The sequence below is a fragment of the Octodon degus genome, unplaced genomic scaffold (assembly GCF_000260255.1).
Source record: "Octodon degus isolate 3935 unplaced genomic scaffold, OctDeg1.0 scaffold00080, whole genome shotgun sequence".
NCBI classification, from domain to species: Eukaryota; Metazoa; Chordata; class Mammalia; order Rodentia; family Octodontidae; genus Octodon; species Octodon degus.
The window spans coordinates 1385340-1406321 of record NW_004524656.1 but is presented as its reverse complement, the minus strand read 5'-3'; the positions used below and the strand labels follow the sequence as shown (position 1 = coordinate 1406321).

Below are 20982 nucleotides of genomic sequence, written 5' to 3'. Positions count from 1 at the left end.
TGTGTGTGTGTGTGTGTGTGTGTGTGGCCAGCTCAGCCCAGCAGGGGGCGGGGCTGGCTGGCATGTGGTGCTGGGGGATTGAACTGCAGTCCCTGTGCTTTGCTAAGCTTGTTCTAAGTAGGTGCTTTAGACCACTGAGCCATCTCACCAGCCCCTCTGTTTTGGTTTCTTAAGACAGGGTCTCACTATGTATGCCAGGCTGGCTTCAAACTTAGTGCAGTCTCCCTGCCTCAGCCTCCTCAGTGCTGAGGTTACAGGCATGTGGTCCTGTCTGTGCTCAGCAGGAAGATCAATATACTTAGACTTTGGAAATTTACCACATTGTCCTAATTTTTCTCCATAAAAACATTACCATGGTGGCCCCAGGCCACTAAATGTGGTCACTCTCTTAGTGTGGAAGGGCACAGGAATATGTCCTGAGTAGTGCCATTCACAAGACAGCTGGAAACTGGAATCTTCGCTCAAGACCTGCCCATCTCTGTTGTGACGTCAGGGGACAGAACAGCTCTCGTGGCCTGAAAACCTTGAAGCGTTTTCTCGCCAACCGTGTATTGCTGTTGCGCACATGTCCCCATGGTAGAAAGCTGAAGTTTTCAAGATCCAGCTCATGCGGTGTGGTCTACTCCACCCAACCAGACTTGTGTGCATTGGCAGTGACAGTAGCATATGTTCGCTGGGCACTATTTCTGGACACCTGTCATACTAGTAGGCAGTTTTTGTCTCCATAAAGGATGATGACAAATATCGGATGTGTTTCTTGGCCAGTGCTTTTGTGTTAAGACCAGACTAATCAAGAATAATCATTACTGACAGACTTCGTGTAGGTTAGCTGAAAATACTCACCAATACTTATCAGCCGATAAAATTAGGATGATGATTGCAAACATGTTTATTTTGAAAGACAGAGGAAATATGACTAAGCGTGCCTCTCTTTTTTGTGTTGTTTAATGCCTGCATCTTATCTTTCTTATTAAAGGATAAGTTCGTAGAGATCAGGAAGGACTTCAGATTTATTTCTGAAGTGTGACTTGCCTGGGTCATGAACGTATGGCCCCATAAATATGGTTATTGTTGAATAAGTAGTTGGCCGACCTAACAAATATCACTCTCACACACACAAAAGATGCAAAAATGTCTCTGGCAAAGCAGGAAAAATGAGAAAAAGTAGAGATAAAGTAGACCACGATACAAAGAAACAGGGTCTATGGTTCCTGTAGTTTATATTGGTAGCTTTGTGGTGCTGGAAATAAACATAGTAAGGTTTGAAATGTGTTGAGCACTTAGCAAGTCATGTGTTACTGACTCCTGACAACCCGATGGGTTGCTGTCACTGTCATGCATTTTCATAGATGAGGGAGGCAGGCTTAAAGAAATGGAGGAGCTCACACAAGGCCACATAGCCATTACGCGGGATTTGAGCCCAAATCTAATGCCAGAATGCTAAACCACAACACATGCCCAGGGACTGGGATGGTGAAGGCTGGGGCAGTTAAGATTGCAGCTTTCCTGGGCTTGTTGACCTTGCCAGCGTCTTCTCTGCCAATAGTAGGTCCCTGCTGTGTCACCCGTGATCGGGAGACTTTTACTACTAAAATTGGGAGTGCTCAATTCATCCTTTTAATTTTTTTTCCCCAGCAATGTTCATATATAACTGAGTTGGAAATCAGAAATCCCCCCACAGTGGGTAGGGAGCAGGAAGCAGCTGGCAGTGGGTGTGTGGGTGCTCCCATCCCAAGCCACCTGGAGAGAGCCTGAATTTATAAGCACCTGCCAGGTCCTTCACCGCATCCCTTACTCCAGCTTCTCCTGAGAATAAGCTGGAGGCGATCAGAAAGCCGCCTGCTTCCCCATCTGGCAGGAAGGTGTTTCCTTTTGTCATTCTGTAATGAGAATGATGAGTGGAGCCGGCAGCCGCCCCATCCTCCTTGGTGGGGACTTCTCAGGCAGAACTGCGCATGTCTTTCCTGTTGGCAGGGCTCTGCCCTGCTAGGGGCTGCCTTTCAGTCCACCACAGAAGAGCATAACTACTGTCCACAAGTTGTTCTTGTGATCCAGAACAACTAATAAACAAGGCATTCAAAGAGACCACACGGAGGCAGCAGGCAGGCAGGCATCCTCAGAGTGGTTGGTAGGGAAGGCGGAAGGTGGGCTCTACAGGAGTGGAGGTTTCTGTTACCTGACAGAGAAGGGGTAGAGCAGCTCTGGCCCCATCACTGCACTGGAAGTCCTTCTTGGAAGAGGTCTGTCGAGAGCTGCTGCAACTGGGAGAGTGAGCTGGGCTGGTCCAGTGCTGAGACAGTGATTGCCAGGGAGAGGATTGCCTGGTTTGGCTGGCTAGGGAACAGGTTCCCGGGCCTGTGCAAGTTGGCCTGGTCATTGCTGGTGTGTGTTTTAGCCTTTACCTTGTCCTCTTTGGACCAATTACAGCATCCTTCAGTGTGGAGGGAAATTGGCTCCAGAATGCCCCGCAATTACTTTCCCCAGGGTTCAGATGGCGTGGTATTTGTGCACTACCTGCCCATGTTTCCCTGTAGAGGCGAATGCGCCTTTAGATTATTTATGACTTGTAGCACAGTGCAGGTGCTCCATGGACAGTAGTTATGCCGCAAGGCTTGGGGAATGATGAGAAGGAAAATGTGCGCATGTGTACATTACTTTCCCCAGTTTTAAAGATCCTTTCTTTAAAAAAAAAAAAAAAAGCGCTCTCTATCTGCGATGTTCAGTCTGAGGATGCAGAGCCCGTGGATGTGGAATGCTCGGGTCCCAAGGCCAGCTTGCTGCTAGTGAGGGACCGATGGTGCTCGGCATGATTAGGAAGAGAACAAAGCTAGGGACCCTCAGTTTCTTCCTCTATTCAGTGTTCTGTGGCATCTTGCCAGGAAGCTCTGAGAACACAGGCCATCACGTATGAGTGACTACTCAACATGCTTGGCTGGTGCGGTCCGCGCCCCGGCACTGATACGGCCGCAGCCTCTGCCCTGGCTCCCCATTCCTGGAGGCAGGATGAGGCTGGTTGATGTTTGGCTTTGGTGAACATTTTGGATCAGCAGATTGTGAAGGAGGTTTTTTAAACTTCAATATCCTAAATGAATCCCTGGTGTGACAGAGGCCGAAGGAATCCTTCTTGAAAGGGAAGCCCTGCAGGCTCCGCCTGTCAGCCTGTGCCCCTCTGCCAGGCCTGGGGCCAGGTGTGGCCCTCAGGCACAGCACTGTTTCCTCCTCCATGGTGAGGCAGGAGGGCAGTTTGAGCCCTGGGGAGAAGGGTGGGAGGGGTGGGGCTGGCTCGGAAGCTCCAAGCTGGGAGCTGACACAGATGAACAGACCAGAAGGCAAGGCCAATGCCTGCAGCCTACACTGTCACCCCAGAGCCCGTGACTAATAGTGGCAGAGGGTGGGGAGAGGAGTGCTGAGGGAGGGAGGGAGGCAGGGAGGGAGGGAGGGGATAGAGAAGTGGCCAGGAGCACCTGAGCTGCGCAGCCCTGGCCATCTGCTGGCCTACACAGAGCCTCTGCTGACTGCAATTTGGAGTTCAGGAGAGGATTCTGCCTAGGAGGAGGAGGAGGAGGAGGAGGAGGAGGAGGAAGAGGAGCAGGAGCAGGAGGATTGTTGAAGTGGAGTGTTTGGGAGGCTGTGCCCTCCCCCGCTGCTCCTCTCTCACTTGCTTCCTGACCTCCAAAATACTCCTTAAATATAACACTGCTCAGCGCCTGCTGCCTCCCCTGCCTGAGCCGGAGCTTTCATTCCCCAGCATGTGACCGCAGCTCTGCCCCAGTTTTGCAGCACAGAGAGACATGCGGCTCTGCCCTGCTGCTGGGCTTGGCTGCCTCTAGGGAAGGGGTGGAGGAGAGCAGCTCGCAACTTGAGATAGGAGGCCTGAGGGATCCTGCGTTCATTTTCTGCTCCAGATATGCAGCCAGAGGCTTGGAGTGATGTACAAGGTCAAGCAGAGGCCTGTGCCCCTGCTGGTGGAAAGCATCTCCTATGTGGGGTGTGTGAGAGGGGAGGGCTGCGTTCTCCCTTGGCCTCTGCCACTAGTGGGCCAAAGGCTTAGATAGCACCCAAGTTTTGGCTTCCCAACCTTCAGATTTGTCTTGGCGGGGGCCTTGGATGTCTGCAGGAGATCACCAGCATCTTGCTGTAGTGGAAAGGTGACCTATGTCACTATTCAAGTCTTTATGAAGGCAGCAAGAAACTCCAGTTACTGTTTTTATTGGACTAGAAGAGACGCTCCAAGATGGTTGAGATTATGAAGCTCTTGGAGGTCAGAAGTGCCAAAGTGGTTGAAATCAGAAAGGAGTAACTTCAAACCTTCATTTTGAAACGAGCAGTGAGAAGAAACTAGCGTGAGAAGATGGGCCCAGTGGCACAAAGCAACTCTGTATCTGTCAAGCTAGCATCTGAGAGCTACTCCAGAGGTTAGGTCTTTGAAAATGCAGGTGACACAGAACATCGTCATGGTAAGACCCCTCCGATAAAAGACAGGCTCTTTCATCAAGCCTGCCCACAAAGAGCCAAAGGGAAAAAGTTGATGTTATTTTCTAGTTACGTTAAAATGCTTTTCATCAGATATTGGGCAGAAGCAAAAGAGTATTTACAAAATATATAAATGATGGATTTACTGGCACATGGAGACTTTGGTTATTGTCATCTTTTCATTTGGAAAAAGAAAAAGACAAATATATATGTGGGAAGAAGAAAGAGAAACAACAAACATTGTGAACCTTTTACTTGCCCCTTTTCATTCATATATATATATATATGATAAATTTTTTGGGGGGCAGAATCATTCTCCAAATAGCTTAAAGATATAAAATTTTAGAAAACATTAAGAATGGTACAGAATTTCAAAATAAGATGATAGGAAATCATCAATGGTTCTTACACTGCATATTGTTATCTTCAAGGTAGTTGTTTAGATTGCCAGCACACACATGCAATATTTGCCCAAAAATAAAAAAAAGCATTAACTGTTCCTTTCAATAAATCAATAGAAATTAGTAGTACAATTATTTTAGCTATCTTATTTATATATATATATATATATATATATATATATATATTTCCCTTCTTCCTTTTATCCTTTCCCATATCCCATTGTTCTTTTCTTTTGAGTAGTTTCTGTATTTTTCTCCTTCATAATATTTATTGTACCTTTTGGATTTTATTTACTCTTTCAGTTTCTGCACTAACCTAAAGTCAAAAGTGATCAAAGAGCTAAACATTAAGACAGAAACACTAAATCTACTGGAAGAGAAAGTAGGTAGAAACCTTGAAGACATAGGGGTACACAGAGAGTTCTTGTCCCTTCTCTTGACCACCTTTCTGAAAGACTTCTTGCTCACTTGCATTATTTTATCAATATAAAATATGTGTTGGTTTTATTTATTCTTTCTTTCTTTGAAACAGGCTCTCACTGTGTAACAAGCTAGTTTTGAACACATGGTGATCTTCCTGCCTCAGCCTCCTAAATGCTGAGATTACAAGTATGCACCACCATGCCTTGCTTTATTTGTCCTTCCAGTACCCCTGGAGGCATGCAACATTCTTCACTGACTTCCTTTGTTCAACATTGTGCTTCTGAGATTTATCCAGTCCATTGCATGTGACAGTGACTTACAATTTCGATGGCATATGCTATTCCACTTTGCATAGACAGCTGTATGAAGTTTGTGGGGCTTGTGTCCTTAAATGAGTTCCTGCCATTGGTGGAGTAAGACTGGTCAAGTGTTGGGCACGCAACTGCTCAAAGGATGAATCCATAATCCCTAATAGTATTATAGGTCATGGGAGCAGAATACATTTCTACTTGTACTTCTCCAGCATTTCATACTTTTTGATTTAAATTTTTAGCTGATCAGACAGGTCTGAGATGGCATCTTACTGGAGTTCCAACACTGTATTTTTCTGAGTGCTAATGAAGCTTAGCACCATGTTAATATGCTTATTGATTATTTTCTCTCCTGAAGATGCTTATTCAATTCTTGTCTATTCCTCCAAAGTCTTCTTTTTCTCATGGGTTTATAGGAATTTTTAATAAAAATTGTTTGAATAATTCCTTTCTCAGTTAATATGTGTTGCAAATATTTTCTCCTAGAAAAGCTTTACCTTTTTTTTCTCTGAATGCTCAGAAGTTATTAATTTTACTGTGGTTGTATTTATTGTGCTTTTCTGCTCTGATTATTAGTTTTCTGTGACTTGTGGAGGAGACTCGGGCTGCGAGCACCTCCAGCTGGGGTGAGCATCAGCTGGGAATTATGATTTACTGGGGGAGACTGGACTCCAACGTCTGAGTTTAGGTGGGACAAACTTCCTTTAGGTCCGGAAGAGTGCTTGTCAGTGTCTTTCAGGTCCATCCTGGTTGTAAACGGGCTGCCCAGCAGGGTCTCCTGCATAAAGAAATCTCCTTTAAGCATCTCAACACTAGGGAGCTTTGGAGTTAGCCCTTTGTGCTCAGTGAGGCCATGAAATCCGAGCCCAGTTTCACCAGTTTCTTCCATTGCTACATTTTAAAAAATAAGCAGTACATGTTAGCGGCATGTAACGATTGCACTTGCCGTGGGGAGTTGGTACATGCACTGCACACATCTGAATTCTTTTCTCATCCCTCTTTTGCTCCCTCCAGCTCTTTTTCCCTTTCTCATTTGCAAAAGCCCTGTTTTCCTCATTCCCCCCCTTCAATGCTTTTTTCCCATATCTTTTCTCTTCCTTTCCTCTTCCTGCCTCCCATCTCTTCTTCCCTATTCATCTGAAAACAGTATCCCCACTTCCTACTGACCAATGCTCTGTGTGTTCTCTCTCTTTTTCTCATACATAAGAGAAACCAGTTTGGATTGTTTAAGTTCGTGTGTCTGACTTAATTCACTTAACATGATGTTCTCAAGTTGTACCCATTTACCTAAGAATGCCTCCAGTTTGTCTTTCTTCATGGCAGAGTAATAATCCATTGTGTCTAAATGCCACATTTTCCTTATCCATTCATGTGTTTTTTGGTACTAGGAATCGAACTCAAGACCTTCACTTTTCAGGCAGGCAATGTACTGCTGAACTATATCTCCAGCCCTCCATTTATTTATTGATGGGTGTATGGGCTGTTTCCAAGATTTAGCTGTTAGAAATTATGCTACTATAAAATGAACATGCACATGTCACTCTAATCTGATGAGTTTAACTCTAAGTAAATAGCTGGATAAAATGAATTTTTAGTTTTAGCTTTTCGAAGAAGAGTCTTGTGCTGATATCTGCTTGTACTAGTTCTACATCCCCACCAACAGTGGAGAAGAGTTGCTTTTTCCTGACATCCTCACCACCACCATTGGCTATTGTTTCATTTCTTGGTGATGGCCATTCTTTTTGGGGTGAGATGGAATCTCAGCTTTCTAGTTTGCATTTCTCTAGTGGCCATCACTTCATCAGGAACTCTCTGCATTCCTTGTTTTTTTGGTAGCACGCCAGGCACTTAAGAAACATTCCTTTTTCTCTTTCTCTTTCATCCAGCAAATGTGCCATATTGACAGACATGAATGTCTTTGGGATCTCATTTTGTCTAAATAATATATTTTTCCTGAAATATGAATATCAAGGAATGAGCAGATTGCAAAGAGCCCTGCAGAAGCAGGAAAACCGGCTACTCTTTCCAAGATGTTCTGCTGGTGTCAGGGCAGTTTTCAAACTTTTCAAAGGCATAAATTGCTTGAGAAGACAAACCAGAGAAAGCACATGAAATGACGAGCGTTTCTCCCTGACTTGGTCTGAGTCTTTTGCCATAGACACATCTCTTGGAAAGCTGTGTTTAGATTATACTTGGAGATTTTCTTTATGGAAGAGGAAACAGATTCCAGAGCTCTTGTTTCAGAAACAAGAAAGAGGCATGGGGAACGGGGGCAGGAGAGTCACCCACCCCACTGGACTCCGCTGTGTCCCTCCTCTCTCACGTCCCACACTCCCCAGCGCTCAAGCCACCTGCTCATCACTGTAGGCACAGGTTGTCCTGACACAGGCTCTTTTCTCATTTCATCCTTGGCTTCTTTTTGTCCTGGGAGCAGGTGAGCTCTTACACATCAGCCTGTGAGCTGGGTAGGGTGGCACACACCTGTAATCTCAGCACTCAGGAGGCTAAGGCAGGAGGATTGTAACTTCGAATTCAGCCTGGATCCTATAGCTTGACCCTGTCTGAAAGAAACAACAATAAAACAACAGCTTGTCTGATAGAACAGGCATTTGTTTTTATTTTTTATAATACATCTGCATAGTGATTGGTGTAGGTCTTCCCTCCATTAAATCCCAGACTGACGTTCTGCTTGCTGTTTGGATCAGGTAAATCAAGTTGAAAACATTGTTTTTTTTTTTTGTTTTTGTGTGTGTGTGTGTGTTTTAGGACAGGGTGTACAGGGTCTCACTGCATAGATGGGACTCATAGCAGTCCTCCTGTTTACAGCCTCCCAAGTGCTGGGATTACAGGCACAAACCACGCCCAGTCTCAATGGCTGATTCAGTGTGCCCTGGTGGGTGGGGCCCCGGCAGGGCAGGCCTGGGGATCGAACTCTGGCCCCTGTGTTTGCCTAAGCAGGTGCTTTAATCCACTGAGCTATTTGGCCGGCCCTAAGCTGAAAGCATTGTGATGATTACTACCTCAACATGTGGATGTCTGTGTTTAATGAGATAATGCGAGTGAAATTGCTTAGCACAGTGCCTGCCCCTGTAAGCCCTCAATAAACTATAATTAACACTTGTGAAGGAGGGCTTTAGGAAGAGTTTTGCTTGCACAGCTAAAGAGTAAAAACCAAAGAATTTTCACATTTACAGTTATGTATTTATAATATAATGCTTGGAAAGCTGTGCTCCAGGTTTCGAGCATGCCTGTCACAAAAGCAGCGGAGGGACCAGGAGGAAAATAGCCAGTTTTTCCTGGAGTGCTCTCTGAATTTTGTATCGGGGCTGGTCTGGAGCCGAGATGCCATCTAGGGAATTGTGTAGGTCAGAAAGGACACCTCGGTGCCTGTATGGAATTGGGTGTGTCCTCCCAATCTCATGGTGAAAGTGAGGTGCGGGTGCAGACCCAAGGGGTGTGGAAAATCTACCTACAGACAAGTGCAGAGTCTTAGCAGCTTTGAGTGTTGTCAAGCTTTGGGTTATGGAGGAAGAGAAATTCCATAGCTTGGAGAGAATTGAGGCATATATCTCCAAAAACGGGGCATGTTATATATTAATAGAATCTATTAAATAATATTTTATTATTTTACTTAATTTTTTTATATGAAATCTCACAATGAGTTTAGGCTTGGCCTTGAACTCGCTGTGTAGCCCAAACTCACTGAAATCCTCCTGCCTCAGCCTCCGGGGTGCTGGCATTTGCTACTATGCCCAGCTTTTTTTGTTGTTGCTGTTAAGCTGGTTATATTTTTAAGTGGCTTTCTTCGGAACCATCTGGACACTGGCAAGAGACCGCAGTGCTTTGGTTTAGTTCGCATAGTTCAGTGTGCAGGTTGCTTTGATCAAACACTTGCTTATGTGGAACCCCTGCCATCCGCCAGCCCTTCTAGCCAGGAGTGTAGCACTGAACCAGAGACTCGGTTCCAGCCTGCAAAGAGCTTGGGCTATGAAAGAGGAGGCAGACAAGCAGCAGTTACAAGCCCAGTGACTGTTGCATGCAGGGCTGCGTTTTTCACTTTTTCTTAAGAAGAGCACCTTGGAAAGTCAAGATGTGTATACAACTGTCCGCAGCTATCTGTAGATGCATTTGGGGCCAGAGTGGGGAAGGGCTCAGCATGGTTCAGTTGCACTTTGCCATTTCATAATCTCCTCTTTGTTCATTCTCACCCATCTGCATTACTGACCCAGATAGTCAGTAATGTGGGGAAGGACAAAAAGGCGTCATGCAGCCGGGAATGTTGATGCAGGCGCTCCTGGGCCCCGGCCCAGAGGATGCGATTTTTAGGAAGAGATATCCCCCTACCCTTCTTTGAGTGAATTTCATATTTCTCTTAAAGTTGAAAATTCTAGTTTTTTCCTTTACTGCAGTGTTTAGTCTGAATCTTCTGGGAGCCTTAGGTTAAAGATAAAGTGTGGCTTTGATGCTAACCTAGGCAGCTAAGGGTTCCCGGTCACTGAAGGCTGCAGAGCTCCAGAAGCTGCTGCCTCACCACACCCCCAGCAGCCTGGATGATCTCCCCTGCAGGGCGGGCAGGCGGACGAGGAGGACTGCGTGCTCCCTGTGCTTTGAACTGCAAGAGAGCTTCCTGCCTGCTGGGCAGAGGGTGAGGGTCCTACTTAAGGTGGTCCTGTACAGCCTGCAGTGCAGACCTCACGCAACCAGGGCCTCTCAGTTGGCTCAGTTTAGGATTCCTGAGCTTTACTAGGATCTGGGGTCCGGGCCCCCCTCCCCTGCTGGAAGTAGGACATTTTAACCCTTTGGTGATGCCTGCAAAAATGCCCCTGAATGGAATTCTACCTTCTTCCTTCTGCTTTCTGGCCCCACATTCCCCCCTTGCACTCTGCCCTCAGCGTCTGTCCCATCTTGGAACAAAACATGCGCTGTGTCTTTAAATGGGCGGAAGTGGCTGGTAGGGCTTTGCTTGGGTACTGCATTGATTAGGAGATTATATGGAGCTTCGGGAGCTGCCGCCGCTGGGGGGAAGAGAGGTGCAGGCTCTGCTAGGTCTCTGCTCTGCTCCTCCTGGCTCTCCTTGGCGTCCTTCCCCAGGATTGCCCAGGGCCGGTATGAGGTGAGGGTGGGTGGGTGGCGGGCAGCCTGCTTAGCTTGCCTGCCTGTGGACAGCAGCTCCGCTGCTGGCTCAGTCCTGCAGCCTTGCCAGGATTACCCATCCTCATCAGAAACTGGCAGTGGCAGACGCGGCTCAGGCTGGCAGTTCCAGCCCCGGGCTGGGTTCGAAGAAGCTGCCTTTCCCCTTGGAGCCGGCTCTCAGCTGGGAGAGGGGAAGTGAGTGGGGCAGCGGCGGCAGCAGCAGCAGCTCTGGTCTCTCTCTCTCTCCTCCTTTTTCTTTCTGTGTTCAAGTCACATTACATGGGATTGTGTTCTTTTGGGACTTCATCACCTTTTCCAATATGTCCTGGGACCTCTGGAGCTGGAACAGGGATGTTAAGGACATGGTCAGTGGATTATCGTGACTATACTAATGAAAGGATTCAAGCTCTCCTGGTAAGTGGAGGAGGGATAAGGTGCCTTCCTGTCCCACCTTTCTTCAACCTTGTGCACTTGGCAGCACCCAGCTGTCTCACTGGCAGGGCATCGAGGGCCTCAGATAGGGGTGATATAGTCTACAAAGTTGGAGTACTGTCCCTGGCTCACTGCTTCTGCGCTGCTGCGGTATTTGCTGTCAGCATCTTCCGTGGAGCAGGTGTGGGGTGGAAGTTGGGGGCTGTGGACAGAACCACACTGCAGCTGAAGAGTCTCCTTCTCTGAGGGGCTTGAGCAGTGGCCCATGCTGAAGGAACTTCTTAAGGAGAGATCCCGCAATTGTACTTGCCCTCCCCTTGACTGATGTGCCAGGGGTCTTGCTTTTATCAGTCTTGAAACAGCCTGGGACCTTTTCTGGAGGGTCTCTGAGGAGACAGTAGTACAGGGCCAGGATTCGTCTGCATGCAGCCCGGCCTCCAAAGGAAAGCGGCCCGCTACCCTAACACAAGCACACACCTTCGTCTGTGCCTCCCGCTGGCCTAACATTGGGCCCTTAAGGGAACTTCTTGCTTAGGGTTTGTGGATAACTGTATTCTAGCTTCAGAAATAGTCGGACTATTTTTACCTTCCCTTTAAATAAAGTCCTTACCTCTCCCTCTTTTCTTTTGATCCACTAAGCACCAGATGGGCAGTGAATTGGCTGTTTTTTTTTTTCTGGTTGAGAGAGTGCAGATTTAGCTTGGGAAACGTCATCCTCCCAGGAATCTGGGAGACCCCTGGGCAGCACAGGCAGCTGCCTTGATGGCCTCCTTGGGGGCTCTGTGGGCTGAGGATGGAGTCTTCTCTCCTTGAACAGGGTGGAGGGTGGAGGAGGAGAAGAAGCTGGGGCGAGTGGCCAGCAGAGATGCGCCTGCCTTCACTGCGGCTGGCCAGTCAAGCTGGGCTGGCGGAAGGACGTGTCTTGGTGACAGGCTACAATGAGAGGCTACAATGAGAGGTGCATGTCAAGCAGTTTAAGGCACTGAGTCTTAGGCTGACTCTAGGCCACACCTGGCTTCCCAGAAACCCCTCCATAGACAAAACCCAACAGAGTCAGCCCAGCTCTTCTGGTGTGGGCCAGAGAGCCGATTAGTGGGTCTGGAGAGGTGCTTCGCAGAGGCAAGGGCAGAGCTGAGTTCCTGCAACTTACCTTGCGGTCATCACCGTGAGGCCCTGAGAGGTGGCGAGCACCAGTGCTGTGCAACCTGCCTACTGTCCTTCTCATGCTCTTGTTTCCACAGTGCATAGTCCTTGTGCCAGAACTCTCCTTCAGGCTGGACAAAGAAAAGTAATGGGATTATGCCCATCCCTGTTCTTGCTTTCTTGGGGCCAGGTACACTGTTCCTGTTGGGTTGGAAGCTACTAGCCAATTCTGTTTATATTGGAAATTTCAGCCCCCCAGTCAGTAGCCAGAGCTGTTCCCTCATCCCTCTGTATAGCTGAGCTGCGCCTCTCAGGAAAGCGCAAGTGCTGCTGGGAGAGAAGAAACTCTGGGCTCACCGTCAGAAATCACTCAGCACCCTTTCCTTACTGTCAGCACACGCAGCATGGACTGAGGGGTGGCTTGGCTGTCAGCCAGTCAGGAACACTAACCTAAGTCCCCAGGTAGCCCGTCAGGGACATGTAGACACGTTTGCCTTTAAAAGTCAGCTATGAGGATCTCTGGGTGCAGTTTTAAGCCGGGAGCTGTACTTTTGTGTAATCTTGTCTTCAGCCAAACCAGGCTGGGGGGAGATTTTGTCCCTTGCATCGGTCTGGATGCTGCCAGAGCCTCCGATCTACTGTCTCATTAAGTGGAGATGTATTGGTCCACTTGGGCCTCTTGGACAGCACTTATGTTGTGAATGCTTGGTCTGCGATGCAACTGGCCCCTTCGGTGGTGCCCCGCGTTGGGGTACTCCCCACATTCCCACCAGGGAGAGGTAGAGGCAAACAGGCTGGCCAGATGTGTTGGCTGGCCTCTGTCTGCCTGTGGAAGCACATGGGCATAATGAGCTTTCTCATGCTTGAGATCATTTCTAGACACTTTTTTTGTATACCTACTCTGCATGGGTGATACAAAAAGTGATGGCAGTGCTAATAAAAATACAGTGGCAACTAATGCCGGAACCTTCTATGGGTCAAGCACTGTATATAGCACTTTGGCATGTGAGTGTGCTAAGGTTTATGTCATTATACTTAAGGTCTCCACTGTACAGAGGGGGAAACTGAGACAGAAAGTGGTAATGCGGCCTGCATAAAGGCGTTCGGGTAGGACTCTGAAGTTGCAGCAAGGTGTTTTTCTCCAGGGATTCACCTGTTCCTGGTTTCTTTTCTTAGAAAAGGGATTCACCTTTTCCATAACACTGTATTCTACGCTGGCCTTTCCCCCTCTGCCATTTCTTTGCTTTATGTTCACTAGGCGATTTAATTAGGCCTTCCAAAGTGTGTGGCAATGTGGGATCTCATTTGGTTCCTGCTGTAACTCTGCGAAGTGTCTGTTACCTCCCTTTCAGAGCTCTGGAAACTGAGTGGTACCGTGTTGTGGTTGCGCGTAGGCATCTAGGTTCTGAAAAAGCCAGGAAGCAAACTCATGTTGCTCCATCGTCCTTTCAGGGTGGAGACCACCACGGCAGTAGTGCTACGTGCCTGCGTCTGCCTCCTGCCTCAGGGAGCAGGTTCAAGTCCTTTATGTCCGTTCGTGCATCTATGTCTTTGTTCTGCAGATTCAAGTTTTATTATCTGTAGGCCTATGCCTAGGCATTATGGGAGTTAAATAAAAATAGAAAGCCTTTTCTGGGTTGGTAACTTCCCAGATGGTAGGAATCCCTCCCCTCCTTCCTGCACGTATATGTGCATACATATATGAGCCAGTGAGTGCCAAGCGGCAGGTAGGTGCCATGAAATGCTCTTCAACCTGTGTGGCAGAGCAGGCTTCCTGGGGCAGTGGGTACGTGAGGGCCTTGAAGGCCAGATGACTAAGTAGAGTCGGTCCTTTGTGCAGAACTTATATTATGCCTCATGGCGTTTTCATCCTGCCCCCGGGAAGTGCTTTAAGAGGAAGTTGGCTATAGTGTGTGTCTGTGGGGGCAGTATCCCCACTGTGGTACAGAAATCTCCCCAACCTGTCTGCTCCCCGAAGAGGACAGCGGTTTAGGCTTTCTCAGAATTTGCTCAGTAAGTCCATCGCTTATAAGCTGGAAAGCAAGGTCAGGGGCCAAGGAAGCCGAGGGACGAGGTGGCCTGGATTGAGTTGGGCCCCCAGGTGAACTTCATTTTTTAAAGAAGTTCATCAGTGTTGTTTAGCTTCTACACAATTAATTTTTCTTCCCTTTTGGTGATATCAAGGTAGTCTTCATTCCTGTAGAGCTTCAGAATCTTAGTTAAACACTAATGCCCAGTTTTGTGGGGCTGCTTTTCCAGATTGTTTTGTTCTCCACAGATCTTTCTGGACTGTGGTGATGACTGTTTGGATTCCTTCTGTTTGTCTGTCTCCGTGTCTTTTTCCTCTCTGTCTCTGTCACCATGTCTCTCTGTCTATCTGTCTGTCTGTTTTTCTGTCTCTTGTTCCTGGGCCTTACATCTGCCTGCCGTGGTAGAGCAGTCTCTGCAGAGCCTAGGGGCTGGCAGAGACCTTCAGGAAAGTCGTGTGGCTGAATATTTTTTTGTGAGAACATTTAAAAACAGAATTAAGAGAGAGCGTAGTTCTTGGCATGCACCTGAGGCATTTCTGTGGTGCGCTGTAGGCCCTCAGATGAGAGCAATTTTGAGTTTTTCCTTGTGGATCTACCATGATACCTTGACACTACTTACTCAGGAAGATGAGTGCTGTGGGAGATCAATTCTGTTTTCCTCCCAAGTGTCTGGGATGGAGTCCAGCCCTTGGCGTCCCTCTGTATATGTCTTGAGCATTGGTAGCCACACATCATGGACACCGAAGGTCAGTTGTCAGTGGTTATCTTTCCGTTCAAACTTGCTCAGTTTTTTGTTTGTTCATTTGTTTGTTTGGTTTTTTGAGATAGGGTCTCATGCAGTTCAGGGTGGCCTTGAGCTCACCGTGTTCCTCAGGCTGGCCTCGAACTTGCATCGTTCCTCCTGCTTCAGCCTACCAAGTGCTGAGATTATAGGCATCTGCCACCATTTCTGGCTACAGACTGTGAAAAAAGGGAGTTCTGTTCCTTTTCCAGCTCTTGTCTGTCTTTCAGACTTCTTTGTGTGAGAAGTTCTCCCCCAAGCAGGAGGTTAGCCCTGGAGCTAGGCTCTGCATACCCCCCTAGCACCAGGCTTCCCAGCTTCTGAAATGTTTGCCAGAGGTGGGGTTTGCAATATCGGCTGAGGCTCATCCGGGGCCTTGAGAGATGATTCTGGAATCTGAATCTTGTAACTACCTTTGGGCCTGCTGTGTGGTTTTGGCAGGTGACTTCTGTTTGCCTTGGGTGGTAGTGGCTTTGAAGGTAGTATTAAATGACAGTGCTGGGCAGATTAGTCGATCTCGCAGCTTCCTTTTTCCTAATGGTTTAGAAAAAGGCCGCAGCCCTGATGGAACAGTTGGCATGTGGTGCATACTGTTGGGGCCCTTCTTTAGTCGGCAGGGGATCCAGAAAATGAACCTTATTTGAAAATATTAAATATTCATTTACAAACTCTACACAGCAGGCGCACCCTCCCATGAACTGTCTGAGATTTATTTTATTATTGGATGGCATGGAAATCTGTGCAGGGCTCAGGACCCTGAGTCCTGGGCATCAAGCACTGAGGTCCCTGGGGTGAGCAGAACAGAACCTTCCCACCTGTCCTCCATGTTCCTACCTTGGGCAGTCACACATGGTTTCAGTAAACAGCAGTAAATCTTACTAGCTTTGCTTGTTATTGTTGGCATCCTCATGGTTTAAAAAAAGAGAGTTTATTGTTTCAGAATGTGAACTTGTGAGTAGCAGAGGTTGTGGTCAATCAGATTATGAGTACCAAAGGTTCTGCGGTGCTGTTGGCTTGAAACCTTCCCCCCATCCATTATGAGATTTATTGTCATCAGGTCTGTTACTACAAGAGATGATTTAAAGTTTGTACTGAAGCAACTTAAAGACAAAAAGAAAGCTTCTGGTCTCTTACTGAATTGCCCATTGTTCCCTAAATGAATTGTTAAGATGAAGGCATATAATAAATTGGGTATCGGTAGGTGTTACTATGGCTGTTTGTTCTTAATGCTGCTCTTTGGTTTGTGCTTATACAAAGATGTTGAATTTATTTATTTAGTTGTATTTTGTGCAGGGTCTCACTCTGCAGCTTGGATTGGTAGTGATCCTCCTGTATTCAGCCTCGCCAGGGCTGGGATTATAGGTGTATGGCACGATGTCTGGTCTTGGTGGCCGGCTCAGCATGCATGGGGGCAGGGATGGCATGGCATGTGGTGCCAGGGTTCTAACCTTGGCCCCTGTGCTTGCCTAAGCAGCTACTGAGTTATCTCGCTGGCCCGAAAATGTTGGATTTAATTGAACAAGGCAAGTTGGGGCTATGATAACCACCCCGCAGTAGCACAGCTCTATATAAGTGTAGTTCTTGAGCACTCTGGGTCCCCTGGAGTTCTGGAAAAGTCTCCAGGGAAGTGTCCTCCACCTGAAGGCTCACTCTCTAGGCTGTAGGATCTCATGCCTCCTTTCTCATCCTTGCCATGGCAGGGAAGACAGGTTGGCTGATCGGAACTCTCCATTGTGTCTTTCACTTAGTGGCCAGAATGTGTCCCCTGGCTTTGGCTGAGTATAGAAAGGCTGGGAAGTGTGGGTATCTGAATGCAAGAGGAAAGGAGAAGCGAAAATAGCAGCAGACAGCAGTGATGCCGCTGAAGCTGCTATGTGGGAGGTCGGACATGGACGGGCCGGGTTGGACCGGGCTTCTTCACTGTCACTGGAGTAAAAGCCTTGAGTTGAGAGATCGCGGAAGCTCTTATCTGACCTTAGATAAGGGCTTGGCATAGCAAAGCCCACAGGCCAAGTTCAGCTCACTGCCAGGTTTTATACAGCTTGTAAACCAAGCGTGTCTCTGAGCGCCTTTAAATGGCTGAAGAAAATCAAGAGAAGAATAATATAACATGTGAAAGTTACATGACATTCCATCTGTATCGGGACATGGACAGACTCATCTGTTTAGGTATGGCCCATGGCTGCTTGTGTCACCATACTACAATAGAGTTAAGAAGCTATGTTAGAGACCTATGTTTGCAAACCTAAAACATTCATGATCTGTCCTGTTATGCAGAGTTAGGAGCCACATAGTTTAGACAAACTATGTACTTAGATAGTTCCTAAGTACAGTAAATGATATGTTTTTAGTGGGTGCTTTTTAGCTAGCAGCCTTTTTTTTTTATTTACTTTTTATTTATTTTTTATTTTTTTTTAAATTTATTTGTAGGGGGGTGCAGCTCAGCCCACCAGGGGGCGGGGATGGCTGGCATGTGGTGCTGGGGGATTGAACCGTGGTCCCTGTGCTTTGCTAAGCTTGTCCTAAGTAGGTGCTTTAGACCACTGAGCCATCTCACCAGCCCTAGCTAGCAGCCTTGTTCTTGGCACTTTAATAGTATTAATGATGACTGTAAGAATATTAGTGACAATGGCTCATGCTTACATAACAATTTATAAAATGAGAAGTATATTTTGAATGTTACATGTAAATGCAACAGTAATTTTCTGAGTTTATGATTGAGCAAACTAAGGTACAGAGAGGCCCAGTTACCTGCCCAAGTCACACAGTTCAAATGTGTTTGAGTTGGCAGCTTAACTCCATATTGCAAAGGAATTTGGAAACATTAGATGACTGCCTATGAGAAAGGAGACAACTAACACTCGGGAAGATTTGAGAAATAGTCTAGGATAATTTCAAACACATTTGATGAAATGAATTGTAGTTATCAAAGATGTACAGCACAGAGAGTAGGGTAGTGTATTAGCATGAGAAATCAAGAAGAGGGAATGGTGGAGATGGGAACTGGGCAGATTCTTGAATATGGAGGCCAGTAAGCCGCTGTAAGAGATTAATGGGTCTCTGAGATGGGTAAAACAAGAACAGGGGCCGTGTAGAAGAGAATGAGGGGGCTCAGGCACCCAGTGCAGAAGTCAGAAGTGCAGCAGAGGCCAGCGAGTGCCTGGGGAGAAGCCCTCGGGCCCAGCGTGACCACAGGGCACATGCCACACCGGCCAGCTTGGATTGTGATGCCGTACTTGGGGCAAGAACAGGACGTGCCTAGTTTGGGGGGCATTTGTGAAAAAGAGCTTCAGAAAGGTCTGGGGATGTAGGTCATGGGTAGCCTAGCAGGGACAAGACCTGGGTTCAATGCCTAGTACTGAGGAAGGAAACAACAGTGCCATACCTTCATTAGCTTTTTCTTTTTTGAGTATAACTTCCACATCTTACTGGAAAGGTAGCATTTACCCCATTTCGTAGGTATCGAAACTGATTTTTCAAAGGGTGCAGGAATGTGTAGTCAGTGATGGCAGAGCTGGGATGAAAGTGGAGCATTAAAGCTGCGTCCTCAAGGCGTGGCCTCTCTCTGAGGCTGCAGTCCTGAGCGGTTGTGTCTAGCACTTTCAACATGAAACTCGCGTGAGGCTTGCCAAGGAGGCCACGCAGTTTCTCCTGGCCCGGTGCTGTCTTCATCAGTAGATAAAGTAGAGCGTTTCCCCCAGCATACTCGCGCTGCACGTGTCTGATTCAAGGCTGGGGCTGGAGGTATTTTTAAAAAATGTGTGAAATGCTCCAGGCATGCCCATGAATGAGGGCTGGGGAGGGAGCTCAGTGCTAAGTGCTTGCCTAGCATGGGTGGTCCCTGGGTTTGGTCCCCGTATCACAAAGGCGGGCACATACAAACATGCAAGTTGTACAGAAGAGTAGGCATAAGTTGTCTGTGCCGCTCAGAAGCAAAGCAAACACTGTCTCTTCACTGTCTAGTTAAGCCTCCGTACATTGCCCATTCCTGTGAAGGCGTTGTTTTCCAAGACTGATAACAATATTCAAAGGCCAAGTGGGCAAGCCCCAAGGAATGCAAATCTTTGGGAATCGAGTGCTGGCTGGGTTCTGGAGTGGGGCCCCAGACATTCCCACCTGGAGAGGAAGGTGACACTTCAGTCAGCACCGCAGGCAGCGCTGCAGGCCTAAGAGGCTGCTTACGACATAGAAATCCCTTCCCAAGCACCAGCAGCCTCCCCCAGGCCCCGCCATACCCACATACAGATATTTCTGCTGCTTAATGGTTGTGTAAGGAACTATGGGTAGGTTCCTTCCTTTTCCCCAAGCCTTGATTCTGTTATGTATAAGGGTCCTCTGGATCAAATGAAACAGTCCATGTAACACATAGGACAGGGCCAGGAACATTGTAACCGCCTCGTAAATATTGGCGGTCTTAGAATCTTTATTGTTCTTTCTTTGGCATTGTGCAAAGAAAATATGGTCACAGTTCTCGTCTTCTGCACACTTAAAATTCACTATGGTGTCTCCTGCCCTGTTTGGGCCCAGAGAACCCCGATTATCTTCTTACCTCTAATAGCTGTCCTGGGTCTCCAGTTTGTTGTCACTCAGTTTCACCCTTCAAGTGAACTGACTTCCAAATCTGGTGCCCTAGTCTCACTGCTGGAACCCTTCCATCTCCTGTCGCAGATGAGTGGTCACTTGACCGCTTCCCAGGAGGCTGGAACTTGTCCTGCCGGTCACTAGGAGTGTGACCTTGGCGAGGTTCCCATGCCCGCATCTCTAAGCTGGTAGGCAAGATTGCAGCAGCAGAATGTATCTCCCTTGGACTCCCGCAGACTTCATGCTCAGGATCTTTGGAGTGTAAGAAGCTTAACAGTACTCTGCAGCTACTGTGGTGCACACCTGTAATCCCAGAACTCAGGAGGATCACCATGAGTTCAAGGCCAGCCTGGGTATATAATGAAACTGCTTCAAACAAGTAAACAAGAACAAGCAAACAGCTGCTTACTATTTTTCCCCAACTTTCCACTGTATTCAGTCTTTTTTTCAATTCATATATTAATTTATTTACACAATCAGCATGTCTTCGAGCAAGAAGAAGAGATGAGCAAACACTAAGAACTGGGGTTTGCCCTCGAGGGGTGCTTGCTGCCGCAAGGCACTCAGAACCGGAGCCCCCTTTTGGTAGGATCTCACAGGAAAATTCCACTGGAGGGACTTAGATGCCTCTCCTGCTATAGTGCAAATAGATTAATCTTTCAGTTCAGATCTTTTTTTGGACCCTTTCTCCTGAGACCAGGAGCCTCTTTGTTTCATAATCACTTCCCTGCAGTGACCTCCACTTTCTGTCCCTCCCGAATGGTCCTCGTTTACACCAGGGGCACCGTGACATGGCATGCAAAACTCCTTTATTTTTAGAGGTTTTCTTTGACAAACCTCAGTATGCAAATTTTGGGAACTGACCATTTGGCTTTCGGAGGTGATTTGCTTTGTGGCTGCGAATTAGTTTCCTGTGCCATATTTACTTTTACTTTTTATCTGTCAATTCTCATATGCGCAATAGATTTTTTTATTCCCGCTTTCATTGACCAAGAGTTTCTACTTATATTCTTCCTTTGTCTGATACAAATAAGCAAAATAATTTTTTTTGAGGCCCATTAGTAATAGAAGCCAACCACTGCCATTTAGCTGTTGAACAGTCTCTGAAGAAAGCATAACATTTATAGCAGTAATGGGTGTGCTCCTTTGTGCAAAAATCTATATGCGAAGCAGTTGGGTATTAAGAACTATTAAAAATGCCGAGAGTTTCATACATGGGGCTGTAGCATTTTTCTCACTCATGACAGTATTCATTCTCTGACTAAATTCTTAAT

At 47.1% G+C, this 20982-nt stretch overlaps 1 protein-coding gene across 12 annotated transcripts in view; it reads left to right on the top strand.

Moving 5' to 3' along the window:
- Positions 1–20982, top strand: part of Gramd1b (GRAM domain containing 1B) — a 186050-nt gene that overhangs the window by 84188 nt on the left and 80880 nt on the right. Inside the window, exons 1-2 of one of the 12 annotated variants that reach the window (XM_023721058.1) lie at positions 10246–10714; positions 11012–11155. The exons of 9 other annotated variants lie outside the window; for them this stretch is intronic. In XM_023721058.1, the coding sequence (XP_023576826.1) occupies positions 11133–11155 (23 nt within the window). In that variant the 5' untranslated portion in view covers positions 10246–10714; positions 11012–11132. Of the gene's footprint in view, positions 1–10245; positions 11156–20982 lie in introns of those variants that run through there. 2 more of the 12 variants (XM_023721057.1, XM_023721056.1) reach the window with 2 other exon arrangements.